The sequence below is a fragment of the Protopterus annectens genome, chromosome 3.part1 (assembly GCF_019279795.1).
Source record: "Protopterus annectens isolate FY-2018-M chromosome 3.part1, PAN1.0, whole genome shotgun sequence".
Classification (NCBI taxonomy): Eukaryota; Metazoa; Chordata; order Ceratodontiformes; family Protopteridae; genus Protopterus; species Protopterus annectens.
Window position 1 is genome coordinate 24,033,637 of NC_056732.1, and position 19,999 is coordinate 24,053,635.

A 19,999-nucleotide genomic window follows, 5' to 3' on the forward strand; every position below is an offset into this window, starting at 1 on the left:
ACATACCAGACTCCAAAAGGGTCTCGGTAGTGCCTGCGAATCCACAGAAGCGGGCATCAGGGGCTGTGAAAGCACCTCATTGAGGACTGGAGAACTGACGACTAGCTTAACAAAAGCGTCGTCAGCAGTTTTTGACCTGTGCAGTCTGTCCCTGTCTTTATCCTTATTTTTTTTCGGAAGTTCAGTTGTCGGATGGCTTACTGAAGCCATATCGGAATTCGAGGACTGAGAGTGAAAAAATCTAGCTACAATAAGGGCCCAATGACACATATAGTTCTGGCATTGAACAAAGCACAGAGATAACAGTGAGGGACGTCGTGGTCTGAGCCTTAACAAGTGACGCAGTAAGAATGAAAGTCTCAGTGTGATATTTGCTTTCCACAGGCGAGACAATTGTTAACTTTTTCTGACATCGGTTAGAGCAAGAAAAAAGGATCCCCAATGGGGTAGTTAGCTTTAGTAGACTTCAACTTCAATTCAGAAACGAAAACTCAGGTAGCGGCCTACTGGCCCTTGTGCGAACTGCTTCTGCTTCGGGCTCCTCGGCAAGAAAGACTGATGTAATGGTGTTGGCTGCCTGTTTTTATACCACTGACGTCAGTACTGGAGCGACAGCAACCGACTCAGAAATACTAAGCCTCTGGTATTCGGGCCGACTTAGGGCTACCCTGGCAGGGATAATCCAAATGTGATGACTGCAACAGTGAAACACGAAGAACATCTGCAACATATGCCAGTGGCTAGCATCCATACGATTCAAGTATTTTTTTTTTTTTACAACTGATATTAGACTGCATATTAGTATACAGAATCACTTCAGGAGCAAACCAGACATTTCAATATTTCAGGTCATAAGGCAGGCTATCAAAGGAGCATGATAAAAATATGGAGGAAAAGACTGAAAAAACACCAACAAGTAAAGGAATGAATCACCAGGAGACTTCAATCAGAGGGTACATAGGTTCACTGGTGTTTATTTACCAGGTTAATGACCACAAGGGCTTTTTTAAGCCTAGCCATACATCTCAAATCTCTGAAGAGTTCTCGTACCCTAGATAAGTGTAAGCATGGGCCTGGGAGACGAACCATTTACAGGCTGCCTGTGTCCATTAGAGACATCGGTGCCAAACCAGGGATGCATTTCCTGTTTCCCATGCAATTGTCCAAGTTACACTTGAATCAGGTTAGGGAGGATCTCTGCTTCACATGGATGGGGAGCCTGTTCCAGAGAAGGGGTTACAGCAAACACATACTCCTTTTAAAGAGCCTGATAAATATAAGGTTTACTACTTCTGACATGCATGTCGAAATGTTTTGTACCACAATAAATGTTTCATATGAGTGATGCTAATGGTATCATGATGAGCCAAACAGCTCTGGCAAAGACAGGCCCATGTTAGTACTATAAAGGAAACCCATAAACACTTTTCACAGTTACTTTCAGAAGTTCCAAAATGCCCATATCACTAAATGCTCCTGCTCACTTACCAGGATAGCCACCAACATAGATGGGGTCATCAGTATCTGCAGCAGTTGACCGAACATATGGATTTTCAACTCGCACTGCATTTCCATCGACAGTGAGAACCATGTGGTGCTTACTCTTGTTTGCATGAACTTTGTGCCACTTCCCATCGCACAGGCTGGCCGCACCAGGTGGTTCGTATGTGGCAGTCACTCTCCCAGCACCATTGTTAACATGGAACAGTACCTATAATAGTCATAACATTTTGTATAAATATAACATATGCCTATGTTTATCTGTTGAGCTACAACTGTTATGCTCAGAAGGTCAAAAAGCCTGTCAGTACTGCAGTAAAATAAAGTGAAAAATTAGATAATGTTAAATCCTGCCTGCATGATTACATCAAAGTAATAAAAACATAAATACTCAACATATCTACATACCTTTATCAGGGACTTCTGAAGTAGTTCCTAAAAACTGGCACAATTGTGTACAGCTACCCAGCATCTGGCTACTAATCTCACTATATTACACATTCAGACTGCAGGAAACCATTGGTCTGTCTAGTCTGTCCATTTGGCTGCAGATGCTCCCTACCCTCATGAAGGCAGCTGTGAATTTACAGCCCACTATTCGCTCAAGCAGTCTGTGCCAAAGGTCTAGAGCACGCTCTCTCTTTGTGGGAAAAATTACTTTCTCAGATCCAGAAAAGGTTGAGTAGCCGTGCAGTTCATGTGATGGTCTCTTCCTGCCTCCCTGTACCTTTCTGCCTCACTCTGAGGCTTCACTCTTCCTGCCTCCCTGTACCTTTCTGCCTCACTCTGAGGCTTCACTCTTCCTGCCTCCCTGTACCTTTCTGCCTCACTCTGAGGCTTCACTCTTCCTGCCTCCCTGTACCTTTCTGCCTCACTCTGAGGCTTCACTTTTCCTGTGCAGCACTTGTGCACCACATGTTATCTTCTCTCTCTCTTTAAATGTAACTTAAGAACACAAGATCAGCAGCTCCATGCACAGTTAATACTCATGTCTTTCCATCACACTGAAGATCCTGATGGCCTTTCTTTGGACTGGTCCAGTTGTTTCCCATCCCTTTTGTCTCTCAGAGTCACCAGAAGTACAAATTGCATTCTAAATATGCAAAACATTCTTTGAAAGTTGTGAAATGTTACACTTAAGTGAGATGCTTGGGCCTGGTAAGGCCAGGGAATGGAAGGATTATAGTGTCCAAATACACATGCTTTAGTTAAAGGGACCCACGAGGGGAACAGACTTCTACAGCAAAGTTTTTGTAAACAAGAAACATCTTTATAAAACCATCACTTACGACATAAGTAATCATACATCTATATCATGAAAACAAACCACACAGATGTAATCCTAGTTGCAAGCATTTTACATCACAAACTATACTGACACACTCCCAGCTGCAAACATTATGCATCACTTATAATCTACCCAATTGTTTTCAGTCAAACATTACATAACTCATTCAAGTCCTGCCTTCTTTTAAATGTCATTCCTTTGTTGTATGTATTGTTCCCACAATTCACATTTTCCTAAATAATTTGTTCCTACCCTTTTCTAACGATCTCAGTTCCAGTTGTTTTATCTCTGTTACTATATTCACTACTTCTATTATAGTTGGTTTAGATTTTGACTTCCATTTTCTAGCAATTGCTTTTTTGGCAGCCACCATAATTAAACACAGCAAGGTCTTACTACATCTAGGTAATTCTGATTCTGTACAATGGCTCAGAAAAATCATCTCCCTCATCACATCAATCCACCCATCCAGCACCTCCAACAGTGCATCCTGCTGAGAATCTTTAAAGTCCATCAACCCACTGCACTCCCAGAAAATATGTTCCCAAGTACCTTTTTCTTCCTCATCACACCTCCAGCATTTGTTGTCTACCTGAGGAAAAATTCTCTGGAGTCTACTTGGTGTATTAAAGTATCTATGTACACATTTCTAAGCAAAAATCCTAAACCTTCTAGATTTTGTTGCACACTTGGGAGACATACATATATCCTCTCATTGTTTATGCATTGCTTATTCAATCTCTCTTTACAATCCCTTCTAACCTCCTCTGATTGATACTTATAGTTATTCAATATTTTATATGCTCTACTAATTATTCCTTTTTAATGGCAGCTTCTGTTCTAGACTCCACTACAAACTCTACCAGTGCTGGTCATTCATTTAGGATCCCCCCCCCCATTTCTTTCTCTTTGCCTATACTCTGATATAAATCCTTGATAGGGAAGGCAATCTCTAGCCTGCAGTCCAAATAAATTCTTAGCCTCTTTCTATTCTATTACTTTTCTCTCTGTCTAGTTATTTGCTCCCACTACCTTGGTTCCTTTGCCAGTTTTCTCCAATAACTTTCAGCCCCTTCTTGCCTACTGTCTGTATCCCTAATTGCAGTCATCCCTATCGGCAGAATCTCCTTTCTCCATTCCCGTCTTGGTTTAGTTCTTAGAATACTTTCTGCTGCTTTACGGATATAATATTCTGTATGATTACTGTTATTCTCCTTACAGGCCTGCACCCAATCCCAGTTTCTCATTGTTTCTTGAGCCCCCCCCCCCCCCGTTTCAACATCATTCCTTTCCACTTTGAGTTATAGTTTGCTGCCTGTGTTATGTATAGGAGCCTTAACTGTTTCGCTCTGATTGGGTAATCGCAGCGTGCCCTGTTCTACGGAAGGACCAGCTTATCCCACTTGCCCTTGCGGTTTTCCCTCGCAGACAAAATCCTTCAGATCTCTATTAATTGCTATCCACAACTTCTCCTCTGATTGATAAAAATATACCTGACCTGTGTACAAGACTAATGGGACTAAAAACATGTTAACTGCTTGTATCTTAATATCCATATCCATATAACAAAGCTTCCATTTTCTCAGTTTTTGTATTATCTTTAATTATTTAGTCTATTCCCACAAATCCTTAGTTGCCACGTCAGAATCATCCATACTCCTAAATACTTAATTTTAGCATGTCCCCATAAATATGGATACTGCTGAACCAATTTATGTGTGGGCAAATAATTTACCGCTATCGCCTTTGTTTTAGCTTCATTAATTTTGTATCCCAAAAATATATGAAACTGTCTCAAAATGGTACACAACACTGTAATGTCTCTTTCTGGTTTTGTCAGGTATAATATAATACAATATTCAAATTGAGCCAGCTTTTCTTGAAAGATTAAAGGCTTTCTTAGCTAATTTACCAGACTCAGCATGTCTTGCTAACCTTGGCCTTGGTGGTCCTAAGACCAGGGTGGCCCTTGGCATTTTTCCTTGATTACATCATCGATTCCAAATGAAAGGGCAATGTCCTGGTGATTACCAACAGTCTGGTACTCAGAGTGGGAGCACAGACAACCCAAACGTAATGACTGCAACAGTGAAACACGGAGAACATCAGTCTGGTACTCACACTGGGAGCACAGACAACCCAAACGTAACGACTGCAACAGTGAAACACGGAGAACATCAGTCTGGTACTCACACTGGGAGCAAGTGTTAGCAACTGTTTGTGTGTCCACCACCACAAAGGACAAAGGGAAACTGGCAACTACCAAAAGCTTCTGAGGAATTATATTTCTAGTAGATGTGTTCTTGGGCAGACTGGACATAAAGTCAGCAATTTCATGCTCTTCAGTATCCTTTTTGGGGGTCTTCTTTTCATCAGCTTCCATGTGACAATGTTCTTTTTTGTGTACTTTCTTAGGGGCAGACACCACCCTGAAGATGCTGGCAACAGTTTGTAAACCTGCATAAATGCTTCCAGCTTCTTCTGTATCACCTACTCTCCCAGCGTAGTGTCCCTGCTTCTTCAAACTTTTAAGTAAAACCTACATAGATCTGACAATCAAATGAAAGATCAGACTGTGTTTGTATGCGATACGACACCCCCAGTTTCAAAGGCATTTCAGGTGTGTATGATGTGCTTCCTCAGAAATAGATGGTTTCCCTGGAAATCTCAACAAAGCAAAATTTGGCACAAAACCAGACAGAAGGTCAACAAATAAACTACTTCCGCAGTGAGGCAATTACGTTTTGTAGATTCCTGAGGAAAAGGAACTCTGAGATTGGAAACAGATCAAGTGATCATGAACATTTTTGCCAAGATGTGCATATGCTTGCAGCAAAAGAGAAATTACGGCAGTAGGGGATGACTGTCTTTGTATCCAGAATACAAGCACGTGTCTTTGTGCTGTAGAAGACTTAAACCATGCCTGATGTCCACAGAGCTCTGTGAATCAAGTTGGCCAGGTGAATGACCTTCATGTGATTAATTTTTAAATGTCTAGAATTCTACTGCAAAGATAATCCATCCTAAGAAACTACAGCTCTGTGAGACACTATAACAGCAGATGTTAAAGCAGGATCACTGTAGCAGCAGAATACTTGACAAGTAAGAATTAGCCACGTGCAGTTGTCCACCCTACCTGTCCAACTCTCACAATTCTGCACATGTAAGGGTACAATCACGTCCAGTCGTCCACCCAACCTGGCTGACTCTCATAACTCTGTACATGTAAGGGTACAACAGCGTGCAGTCATCCACCCAACCTGTCCGACTCTCAACTCTGAACATGTAAGGCTACAACCACGTGCAGTCATCCACCCAACCTGTCTGACTCTCAACTCTGAACATGTAAGGGTACAATCATGTGCAGTCATCCAGCAAACCTGAGTGTCTCCCGCAACTCCACACATGTAAGGGTGCATGCCAGTTCCTCCATATGAAGGGACACTTGTTTGCATCCCAGATAAAAGAAGGAATCTACTGATAGCATCAGTTGATATAGTGAGAAGAGTGTTATATTACCATATTCTCAAGAAAATCAACTGCAGAGCTCTACCTAGCCAAAACAGGAACAGGTGCTCAGATCTGTGGCAAATAATAAAGCACTAACTGTTACACAAACAATACTAGAGTTTGAACAGCCAGGCTTGGAGGTAGCTTAAGGTGGTTATGTCATCCAGGGGGAGGGTGAGATGGTTTCCTGTCCTGTGGAAAGGGTGGTGAATAGTGCCAATGGTCTCAGACAGGGGAATATAAGATGTCTAATCCAGAGAAACTGATGAGAGAACACACACACAAGGGGTGGGCGTAGCATATTCCATGACGATACAGTATTCATATTAGTCACCTAGGGGATAGGGTTAGCGATATTAAAGTCTGTGTCCTGAATGAGGTAGGGGCTGCATATAGGGCAGCTGCAAAATGTGGTTTCCTAGCCTGCAGAGATTTAGGTTAGATCCAGAAACACAGATGGCCCCAGTAAAGCGAAGTCAGACTCAAATGTGGTAGGGGTAAAGATTCCAACCCTCAATAGCTAGCAGATGATTGGAAACAGGTTGCGGAAAAATTATTCAGAACCATCTGGTTGACAGCCCCCTGAGAGCTGCTCTCAATCTGTGTAGGTGGACAACCTATAAAGAAGGAATGGCCTCAAGATCTAAGGTAGAAGGGATTGATAGTTGGCAAGCACAGACGTAAAAATCACACATGCAAAAAAAAAACAGGTATAGGCAAGGACAGCAGCACATACTTCACTTTGTTGCTGCCTCTTTTCTACCCTTGAAGTTTTACAAGACAGCTCTGTTAGAAGGGGAAGGAAGGAGGGAGCTTGTACTACAACAGGGATCCGACCAAACAGTTACTGATACAGTGAATGTTTTACACAGCTGTTCTATGTGATCCTACCCAACAGTTACTGATACAGTGAATGTTTTACACAGCTGTTCTACATGATCCTACCCAACAGTTACTGATACAGTGAATGTTTTACACAGCTGTTCTACATGATCCTACCCAACAGTTACTGATACAGTGAATGTTTTACACAGCTGTTCTATGTGATCCTACCCAACAGTTACTGATACAGTGAATGTTTTACACAGCTGTTCTATGTGATCCTACCCAACAGTTACTGATACAGTGAATGTTTTACACAGCTGTTCTACATGATCCTACCCAACAGTTACTGATACAGTGAATGTTTTACACAGCTGTTCTATGTGATCCTACCCAACAGTTACTGATACAGTGAATGTTTTACACAGCTGTTATACACGATCCGACCCAACAGTTACTGATACAGTGAATGTTTTACACAGCTGTTCTACATGATCCTACCCAACAGTTACTGATACAGTGAATGTTTTACACAGCTGTTCTACATGATCCTACCCAACAGTTACTGATACAGTGAATGTTTTACACAGCTGTTCTACATGATCCTACCCAACAGTTACTGATACAGTGAATGTTTTACACAGCTGTTCTACATGATCCTACCCAACAGTTACTGATACAGTGAATGTTTTACACAGCTGTTCTACGTGATCCGACACAACAGTTACTGATACAGTGAATGTTTTACACAGCTGTTCTATGTGATCTGACCCAACAGTTACTGATACAGTGAATGTTTTACACAGCTGTTCTACATGATCCTACCCGCAGTTATTGATACAGTGAATGTTTTACACAGCTGTTCTATGTGATCCGACCCAACAGTTACTGATACAGTGAATGTTTTACACAGCTGTTCTACATGATCCTACCCAATAGTTACTGATACAGTGAATGTTTTACACAGCTGTTCTACATGATCCTACCCGCAGTTACTGATATAGTGAATGTTTTACACAGCTGTTCTACATGATCCTACCCGCAGTTACTGATACAGTGAATGTTTTACACAGCTGTTCTATGTGATCCTACCCAACAGTTACTGATAAAGTGAATGTTTTACACAGCTGTTCTACGTGATCCTACCCAACAGTTACTGATACAGTGAATGTTTTACACAGCTGTTCTACACGATCCTACCCAACAGTTACTGATACAGTGAATGTTTTACACAGCTGTTCTACATGATCCCACCCAACAGTTACTGATACAGTGAATGTTTTACATAGCTGTTCTACATGATCCTACCCAACAGTTACTAATACAGTGAATGTTTTACACAGCTGTTCTATGTGATCCTACCCAACAGTTACTAATACAGTGAATGTTTTACACAGCTGTTCTACATGATCCTACCCAACAGTTACTAATACAGTGAATGTTTTACACAGCTGTTCTACATGATCCTACCCAATAGTTACTGATACAGTGAATGTTTACACAGCTGTTCTACATGATCCTACCCAACAGTTACTGATACAGTGAATGTTTTACACAGCTGTTCTACATGATCCTACCCAACAGTTACTGATACAGTGAATGTTTTACACAGCTGTTCTATGTGATCTGACCCAACAGTTACTAATACAGTGAATGTTTTACACAGCTGTTCTACATGATCCTACCCAATAGTTACTGATACAGTGAATGTTTACACAGCTGTTCTACATGATCCTACCCAACAGTTACTGATACAGTGAATGTTTTACACAGCTGTTCTACATGATCCTACCCAACAGTTACTGATACAGTGAATGTTTTACACAGCTGTTCTATGTGATCTGACCCAACAGTTACTAATACAGTGAATGTTTTACACAGCTGTTCTACATGATCCTACCCAATAGTTACTAATACAGTGAATGTTTTACACAGCTGTTCTACATGATCCTACCCAACAGTTACTAATACAGTGAATGTTTTACACAGCTGTTCTACATGATCCTACCCAATAGTTACTGATACAGTGAATGTTTTACACAGCTGTTCTACATGATCCTACCCAACAGTTACTACTACAGTGAATGTTTTACACAGCTGTTCTACATGATCCTACCCAACAGTTACTAATACAGTGAATGTTTTACACAGCTGTTCTACATGATCCTACCCAACAGTTACTAATACAGTGAATGTTTTACACAGCTGTTCTACATGATCCTACCCAATAGTTACTGATACAGTGAATGTTTTACTCAGCTGTTCTACATGATCCTACCCAACAGTTACTAATACAGTGAATGTTTTACACAGCTGTTCTATGTGATCCTACCCAACAGTTACTAATACAGTGAATGTTTTACACAGCTGTTCTACATGATCCTACCCAACAGTTACTGATACAGTGAATGTTTTACACAGCTGTTCTATGTGATCCGACCCAACAGTTACTGATACAGTGAATGTTTTACACAGCTGTTCTACATGATCCTACCCAACAGTTACTGATACAGTGAATGTTTTACACAGCTGTTCTATGTGATCCGACCCAACAGTTACTGATACAGTGAATGTTTTACACAGCTGTTCTACACGATCCTACCCAACAGTTACTGATACAGTGAATGTTTTACACAGCTGTTCTACATGATCCTACCCAATAGTTACTGATACAGTGAATGTTTTACACAGCTGTTCTACATGATCCTACCCAATAGTTACTGATACAGTGAATGTTTTACACAGCTGTTCTACATGATCCTACCCGCAGTTACTGATACAGTGAATGTTTTACACAGCTGTTCTACATGATCCTACCCAACAGTTACTGATACAGTGAATGTTTTACACAGCTGTTCTATGTGATCCTACCCAACAGTTACTGATACAGTGAATGTTTTACACAGCTGTTCTATGTGATGCTACCCAACAGTTACTGATACAGTGAATGTTTTACACAGCTGTTCTATGTAATCCTACCCAACAGTTACTAATACAGTGAATGTTTTACACAGCTGTTCTACATGATCCTACCCAACAGTTACTGATACAGTGAATGTTTTACACAGCTGTTCTATGTGATCCGACCCAACAGTTACTGATACAGTGAATGTTTTACACAGCTGTTCTACATGATCCTACCCAACAGTTACTGATACAGTGAATGTTTTACACAGCTGTTCTATGTGATCCTACCCAACAGTTACTGATACAGTGAATGTTTTATACAGCTGTTCTATGTGATCCTACCCAACAGTTACTAATACAGTGAATGTTTTACACAGCTGTTCTACATGATCCTACCCAACAGTTACTGATACAGTGAATGTTTTACACAGCTGTTCTACATGATCCTACCCAATAGTTACTAATACAGTGAATGTTTACACAGCTGTTCTACATGATCCTACCCAACAGTTACTGATACAGTGAATGTTTTACACAGCTGTTCTACATGATCCTACCCAATAGTTACTAATACAGTGAATGTTTTACACAGCTGTTCTACATGATCCTACCCAATAGTTACTGATACAGTGAATGTTTTACACAGCTGTTCTACATGATCCTACCCAACAGTTACTGATACAGTGAATGTTTTACACAGCTGTTCTACATGATCCTACCCAACAGTTACTGATACAGTGAATGTTTTACACAGCTGTTCTACATGATCCTACCCAACAGTTACTGATACAGTGAATGTTTTACACAGCTGTTCTACATGATCCTACCCAATAGTTACTAATACAGTGAATGTTTTACACAGCTGTTCTACATGATCCTACCCAACAGTTACTGATACAGTGAATGTTTTACACAGCTGTTCTTCATGATCCTACCCAATAGTTACTAATACAGTGAACGTTTTACACAGCTGTTCTACATGATCCTACCCAACAGTTACTGATACAGTGAATGTTTTACACAGCTGTTCTACATGATCCTACCCAATAGTTACTGATACAGTGAATGTTTTACACAGCTGTTCTACATGATCCTACCCAATAGTTACTGATACAGTGAATGTTTTACACAGCTGTTCTATGTGATCCTACCCAACAGTTACTAATACAGTGAATGTTTTACACAGCTGTTCTATGTGAGCCGACCCAACAGTTACTAATACAGTGAATGCTTTACACGGCTGTTCTATGTGATCCTACCCAACAGTTACTGATACAGTGAATGTTTTACACAGCTGTTCTACATGCTCCTACCCAACAGTTACTGATACAGTGAATGTTTTACACAGCTGTTCTATGTGATCCTACCCAACAGTTACTGATACAGTGAATATTTTACACAGCTGTTCTACATGATCCTACCCAATAGTTACTGATACAGTGAATGTTTTACACAGCTGTTCTACATGATCCTACCCAATAGTTACTAATACAGTGAATGTTTTACACAGCTGTTCTACATGACCCTACCCAACAGTTACTGATACAGTGAATGTTTTACACAGCTGTTCTACATGATCCTACCCAATAGTTACTGATACAGTGAATGTTTTATACAGCTGTTATACGTGATCCTACCCAATAGTTACTGATACAGTGAATGTTTTACACAGCTGTTCTATGTGATCCTACCCAATAGTTACTGATACAGTGAATGTTTTACACAGCTGTTCTACATGATCCTACCCGCAGTTATTGATACAGTGAATGTTTTACACAGCTGTTCTATGTGATCCGACCCAACAGTTACTGATACAGTGAATGTTTTACACAGCTGTTCTACACGATCCTAACCCAACAGTTACTGATACAGTGAATGTTTTACACAGCTGTTCTACATGATCCTACCCGCAGTTACTGATACAGTGAATGTTTTACACAGCTGTTCTACATGATCCTACCCGCAGTTACTGATACAGTGAATGTTTTACACAGCTGTTCTATGTGATCCTACCCAACAGTTACTGATAAAGTGAATGTTTTACACAGCTGTTCTACGTGATCCTACCCAACAGTTACTGATACAGTGAATGTTTTACACAGCTGTTCTACACGATCCTACCCAACAGTTACTGATACAGTGAATGTTTTACACAGCTGTTCTACATGATCCTACCCAACAGTTACTGATACAGTGAATGTTTTACATAGCTGTTCTACATGATCCTACCCAACAGTTACTAATACAGTGAATGTTTTACACAGCTGTTCTATGTGATCCTACCCAACAGTTACTAATACAGTGAATGTTTTACACAGCTGTTCTACATGATCCTACCCAACAGTTACTAATACAGTGAATGTTTTACACAGCTGTTCTACATGATCCTACCCAATAGTTACTAATACAGTGAATGTTTTACACAGCTGTTCTACATGATCCTACCCAACAGTTACTAATACAGTGAATGTTTTACACAGCTGTTCTACATGATCCTACCCAATAGTTACTGATACAGTGAATGTTTTACACAGCTGTTCTACATGATCCTACCCAACAGTTACTACTACAGTGAATGTTTTACACAGCTGTTCTACATGATCCTACCCAACAGTTACTAATACAGTGAATGTTTTACCCAGCTGTTCTACATGATCCTACCCAACAGTTACTAATACAGTGAATGTTTTACACAGCTGTTCTACATGATCCTACCCAATAGTTACTGATACAGTGAATGTTTTACTCAGCTGTTCTACATGATCCTACCCAACAGTTACTAATACAGTGAATGTTTTACACAGCTGTTCTACATGATCCTACCCAACAGTTACTGATACAGTGAATGTTTTACACAGCTGTTCTATGTGATCCTACCCAACAGTTACTATAACAGTGAATGTTTTACACAGCTGTTCTATGTGATCCTACCCAACAGTTACTAATACAGTGAATGTTTTACACAGCTGTTCTACATGATCCTACCCAACAGTTACTGATACAGTGAATGTTTTACACAGCTGTTCTACATGATCCTACCCAACAGTTACTGATACAGTGAATGTTTACACAGCTGTTCTATGTGATCCGACCCAACAGTTACTGATACAGTGAATGTTTTACACAGCTGTTCTATGTGATCCTACCCAACAGTTACTGATACAGTGAATGTTTTACACAGCTGTTCTACATGATCCTACCCAATAGTTACTGATACAGTGAATGTTTTACACAGCTGTTCTACATGATCCTACCCAACAGTTACTAATACAGTGAATGTTTTACACAGCTGTTCTACATGATCCTGCCCAACAGTTACTGATACAGTGAATGTTTTACACAGCTGTTCTACATGATCCTACCCAACAGTTACTGATACAGTGAATGTTTTACACAGCTGTTCTACATGATCCTACCAAACAGTTACTGATACAGTGAATGTTTTACACAGCTGTTCTACATGATCCTACTCAATAGTTACTAATACAGTGAATGTTTTACACAGCTGTTCTACATGATCCTACCCAACAGTTACTGATACAGTGAATGTTTTACACAGCTGTTCTTCATGATCCTACCCAATAGTTACTAATACAGTGAATGTTTTACACAGCTGTTCTACATGATCCTACCCAACAGTTACTGATACAGTGAATGTTTTACACAGCTGTTCTACATGATCCTACCCAATAGTTACTGATACAGTGAATGTTTTACACAGCTGTTCTACATGATCCTACCCAATAGTTACTGATACAGTGAATGTTTTACACAGCTGTTCTATGTGATCCTACCCAACAGTTACTAATACAGTGAATGTTTTACACAGCTGTTCTATGTGATCCGACCCAACAGTTACTAATACAGTGAATGCTTTACACGGCTGTTCTATGTGATCCTACCCAACAGTTACTGATACAGTGAATGTTTTACACAGCTGTTCTACATGATCCTACCCAACAGTTACTGATACAGTGAATGTTTTACACAGCTGTTCTACATGCTCCTACCCAACAGTTACTGATACAGTGAATGTTTTACACAGCTGTTCTATGTGATCCTACCCAACAGTTACTGATACAGTGAATATTTTACACAGCTGTTCTACATGATCCTACCCAATAGTTACTGATACAGTGAATGTTTTACACAGCTGTTCTACATGATCCTACACAATAGTTACTAATACAGTGAATGTTTTACACAGCTGTTCTACATGATCCTACCCAACAGTTACTGATACAGTGAATGTTTTACACAGCTGTTCTACATGATCCTACCCAATAGTTACTGATACAGTGAATGTTTTATACAGCTGTTCTATGTGATCCTACCCAATAGTTACTGATACAGTGAATGTTTTACATAGCTGTTCTACATGATCCTACCCAATAGTTACTGATACAGTGAATGTTTTACACAGCTGTTCTACATGATCCTACCCAACAGTTACTGATACAGTGAATGTTTTACACAGCTGTTCTATGCGATCCTACCCAACAGTTACTAATACAGTGAATGTTTTACACAGCTGTTCTATGTGATCCTACCCAACAGTTACTAATACAGTGAATGTTTTACACAGCTGTTCTATGTGATCCGACCCACAGTTACTGATACAGTGAATGTTTTACACAGCTGTTCTATGTGATCCGACCCAACAGTTACTAATACAATGAATGTTTTACACAGCTGTTCTATGCAATCCGACCCAACAGTTACTAATACAATGAATGTTTTACACAGCTGTTCTACATGATCCTATCAAAAGCGTTACTAACACACTGAGTATTTTACACAGCTATTCTACATGATCCTACCCAATAGTTACTGATACAGTGAATGTTTTACACAGCTGTTCTATGTGATCCTACCCAACAGTTATTACTACAGTGAATATTTTACACAGCTGTTCTATGTGATCCGATCCGCAGTTACTAATACAGTGAATGTTTTACACAGCTGTTCTACATGATCCTACCCAATAGTTACTGAGTGAATGTTTTACACAGCTGTTCTATGTGATCCGATCCACAGTTACTAATACAGTGTATGTTTTACACAGCTGATCTATGTGATCCAAACCAACAGTTACTGATACAGTGAATGTTTTACACAGTTGTTCTATGTGATCCGACCCAGAGTTACTAATACAGTGAATGTTTTACACAGCTGTTCTACGTGATCCGGCTCAACAGTTATTAATACAGTGAATGTTTTACATAGCTGTTCTATGTGATACGACTCAATAGTTACTGATACAGTGAATGTTTTACACAGCTGTTCTACATGATCCGACTCAACAGTTACTGATACACTGAATGTTTTACACAGCTGTTCTACGTGATCCGACTCAACAGTTACTGATACAGTGAATGTTTTACATAGCTGTTCTATGTGATCCTATCCAAAGCATTACTAACACAGTGAGTATTTTACACAGCTGTTCTATGTGATCCGACGCAACAGTTACTAATACAGTGAATGTTTTACACAGCTGTTCTACATGATCCTAACCCAACAGTTACTGATACAGTGAATGTTTTACACAGCTGTTCTACACGATCCTAACCCAACAGTTACTGATACAGTGAATGTTTTACACAGCTGTTCTACATGATCCTAACCCAACAGTCACTGATACAGAGAATGTTTTACACAGCTGTTCTACGTGATCCTATCGAAAGCGTTACTAACACAGTGAGTATTTTACACAGCTGTTCTATGTGATCCGACTCAACAGTTACTGATACAGTGAATGTTTTACACAGCTGATTTATGTGATCCGACCCACAGTTACTGATACAGTGAATGTTTTACACAGCTGTTCTACATGATCCGACTCAACAGTTACTGATACAGTGAATGTTTTACACAGCTGTTCTACATGATCCGATTCAACAGTTACTGATACAGTGAATGTTTTACACAGCTGTTCTATGTGATCCAACCCAACAGTTACTGATACAGTGAATGTTTTACACAGCTGTTCTATGTGATCCGACCCACAGTTACTGATACAGTGAATGTTTTACAGAGCTGTTCTACATGATCCGACTCAACAGTTACTGATACAGTGAATGTTTTACATAGCTGTTCTATGTGATCCTATCCAAAGAATTACTAACACAGTGAGTATTTTACACAGCTGTTCTATGTGATCCGACGCAACAGTTACTAATACAGTGAATGTTTTACACAGCTGTTCTACATGATCCTAACCCAACAGTTACTGATACAGTGAATGTTTTACACAGCTGTTCTATGTGATCCGACTCAACAGTTACTGATACAGTGAATGTTTTCACAGCTGTTTTATGTGATCCGACCCACAGTTACTAACACAGTGAGTATTTTACACAGCTGTTCTATGTGATCTGACCCAACAGTTACTATAACAGTGAATGTTTTACACAGCTGTTCTACATGATCCTACCCAACAGTTACTGATACAGTGAATGTTTTACACAGCGGTTCTATGTGAGCCTACCCGATAGTTACTACTAATACAATGAGTATTTTACAGAGCTATTCCATGTAATCACACCTCAACAGTTACTAATACAGTGAATATTTTACACAGCTGTTCTATGGTGTTTATGTACATCATTACTGCAGTAAATATTCCCCAGCTACAAAGGAATGGGGAAATAGAAGACAGTAACAGTTGACCAGTAAAGAAATTTACATTATCCCTTGTAGAAACATTAGTTGTGTAAGAACTTACCATAACGATAGATGTCCTTCTCTTCTCTGTTGCAGTATTCCTGACATAAGGGAGTTGTCTGCCAAGGCGACGACCCAATGTCTTTTACTACCTAGGGTACGTCTGACATAGGCTACCAACAGACATCGGCCATAAAAAGAGACATACATGCACACCACTCTCAGAACTGAGACCCCAAGCAGAGACTCTAAAGGAATGAGGATCCATGTATCCAAGAAAGCCAGGAAGTGGGGGATGGAGGGAGGACTGGAATACTGCAACAGAGAAGAGAAGTACAGCTATCGTTATGTTAAGTTCTTACACAACTAATCTATGTCCTTCTATTCTTCTGTTGCAGTACTCCTGACATAAGGGAGAGTACAAAAGCTCATGAGGAAAGGGCGGAGGAAGTGGCAGAGGAATTTTCAATGAAGCCATGGAGAACAGCCCTGGCAAACCCTGCCCTGGATCTGGAGGTGGAATCCAGCTTATAGTGTTTAGTGAAAGTGTGGACAGACGTCCAAGTAGTAGCCTCTAGGATAGAGTTGGTATCTAAACCCTTGAGGAAGGCCCCTGAGGAAGATACTGCCCTGGTAGAGAGAGCTTTGACTGAGATAGGAAGAACCTTACCATGGAGTGCATATCAAAAGGCAATAGAGCTGGATATCCAATCGGAGATGGTCTGTTTAGACATAGGCAATCCCAGAGCCCTGGGATGGAAGGACACAAATAATTGGTCAGTTTTCCTGAAGAGTTTAGTCTTATGTAAGTAGAACCTGAGTTGTCTGTACATCCAGGATGTGCAGGAGCATCTCACTACTGTTCCAGGGAGAGGGAAAGAAGGTGGGTAGGTGAATTACCAGGTTTAGGGACAATTCATTGACAACCTTTGGCATGAAGAAGGGTTGGTCTGCAAGGAGACCCTGTCTTCGTGGAAAGACAAGAAAGGGGGGAATCCATAAGGGCTTGCAACTCTGAGACCCACCTGGCAGAGGTAATGGCCACCAGGAGGATCATTTTCCAAGTGGAGTGCTTGAGTGAACTACATGAAGCAGGTTCAAAGGGTGCTTGAGTCAATTACTCTAGCATGAAGTTTAGGTCCCAGGGTGGAGCAACAGGTCTCCTGGTGGTCTGATATGAAGGACACCTTTGAGGAATTGTTTAGCTTCCAATCTGGAAGCTAAGGGTGAAGCTAGTGGCAGACAAGCAGAGACAGCTGACAAATGAGCTTTACTGGAAGAGGATGCTAATCCTGCATTAAGCAAATCACACACACAGGACAGGATCATCGGTGGATCCGCCTTCAATGGGTCCCGGTTCCTAGCCAGACACCAGAAGGAAACCTCTTCCACTTGGAGAGGTAAGATTTTCTAGCAGAAGGTTTCCTGACCCCCTGCAGGATCTGCAGCATGTCCTCAGGGTAAAGGTGTCTGAATGGGATCAGGGCTCTATCACCCACAGGGTCAGATGGTGGGTTTCCAAATGTGGTTGGGGTAACTTGTGGTGAGTGCCCTAGGCTAGGTGAAAGAGGAGGGGGAACCAATGCTGTCTTGGCCAATAGGAAGTCACCAACAAGATTTTTGGCTTTTCCTACTGGACTTTCAATAGGACTTTCGGAATGAGTGGAAGGGGGAGGGAATGCATAAACGAATTTCCCCTTCCAGGTGATTGAAAGGGCATCCACTCTCCATGCCTGATGATGGTATTCTCTGGCACAAAACTGAGGGAGTTGTTTGTTCATGGGGGAGGCAAATAAGTCTATCTCTGGAAAACCCCACTGGTGGACAATGCCCTGGAACACATCCCTGTGAAGCATCCATTTGTGGGCTTGTGTTCTGGATCTGCTTAGGATGTCCGCCACAGTATTCTGGCTGGACTGGATGTACACCGCCTGAAGGGGTACATCCAGGAGGCGAGCTAGTTCCCAGACGCACATGCCTAGTCTGCACAACAGATAGGATCCGGTGTCCCCTGCTTGTTTATATACCACAAGGCTGTCATGTTGTCTGTGTGTACATGTAATATTCCTGGTCTGATAAGTGACTGGAACATTTTCAGGGAAAAAGTAATGCACTCATTTCCCTCACATTTATGTGGACCCTCATTTGGGAGGGTGACCACTCTCCTTGAGCTGTGTAGAGGTCTAGGGCCGCCCTCAACCCGTGTCTGATGTATCTGTGAATAGGACCTGAGTTGGTGGCAGAGGGGAATGGTAAGACCTGGATTTAGAGACAGTTGTGTAATCCACCACTGGAGGTCCTTCTTTAGACTGAGGTGAAGAGGAATTAGGTGTTCCAAAGGGTGATCATGCTGAGACAATACTGATTTTGGAACCACTGGAGTTTCCTCATGTGAATCCTTACTAGAGGAAACATTGGGATGGTGGATGCCATCAGCCCCAAGATTCTGAGGAATTGCTTGGCAGATATCTGATTTAGGTGGAGTGTCTTTTGCAAAGATTAGTGAGATCTCCTGTGCCTTGGGAGGTGGGAGAGACACCATCACGTTCAGGGACTGGAATCTGCAACCCAGGGGTTGGGACTAGGAAGGATTTCTTGAAGTTAACGGCAAATCCCAGGCTTTGAAGAATGGCAACTGCCATTTGGAGGGATTTGTTCAATTCTGCTTGTGAAGTGGTTTGGAATAAGAGGTCATCCAGATATGGGTAGATTGGTGTCATTCTAAGGGGATTCAGTGTCTGTCAGCCTGGGATGACATGCTCAACAAGCCACGTTGCTTCGCTAGGGGCGGCTTGCACCTGTCACCCCTGGGCTTTCGAATACTGGCTAAAGCTCTTGCCACCCCCATAGTGCCTTTTTTAGGCAAGGCTCAAAAGACAAACCCACCTCCATAGACAACACAAGAAAAAAAAAACTAAGGGTAATGCTGCTCAATGCCATGAAGTCTAAACCTCAAGATGCACACACTCAAGGCTCTCCTCAGTATGGAGAATATCGATATCTGTGCAATGACAGAGACCTGGTTCAAGGCTCCAGAGAGCACCCCAGCACTACCACGTTATACCTCACACCATGCTTTTCGGCCCCAAAACTCGGACCGAACCACAAAAGGAGGGGGAGTATCCATATTCATCAAAGATACCCATACCTCCAGGTTAGTGGCACTGCACGAAGCATCAGAGACCATCCATGTACAATTAACAGAGGGCAAAACTGCCTTTCAGTTTGTAGCCTGCTACAGACCACCCTCCCAAACTCAGGAACCCCACTCGCCTTCATGAGAACACTGGAGAATATGAAGGTCTC

General features: G+C 41.2%; 1 protein-coding gene across 1 annotated transcript in view; it reads right to left on the reverse strand.

Moving 5' to 3' along the window:
* The window catches only part of LAMA1 (laminin subunit alpha 1), a 3,417,884-nt gene that overhangs the window by 39,539 nt on the left and 3,358,346 nt on the right, over positions 1-19,999 (reverse strand). The window contains exon 55 of the mRNA XM_044066516.1: positions 1,489-1,711. Coding sequence (XP_043922451.1) covers positions 1,489-1,711 — 223 coding nt within the window. The remainder of the gene's footprint in view (positions 1-1,488; positions 1,712-19,999) is intronic.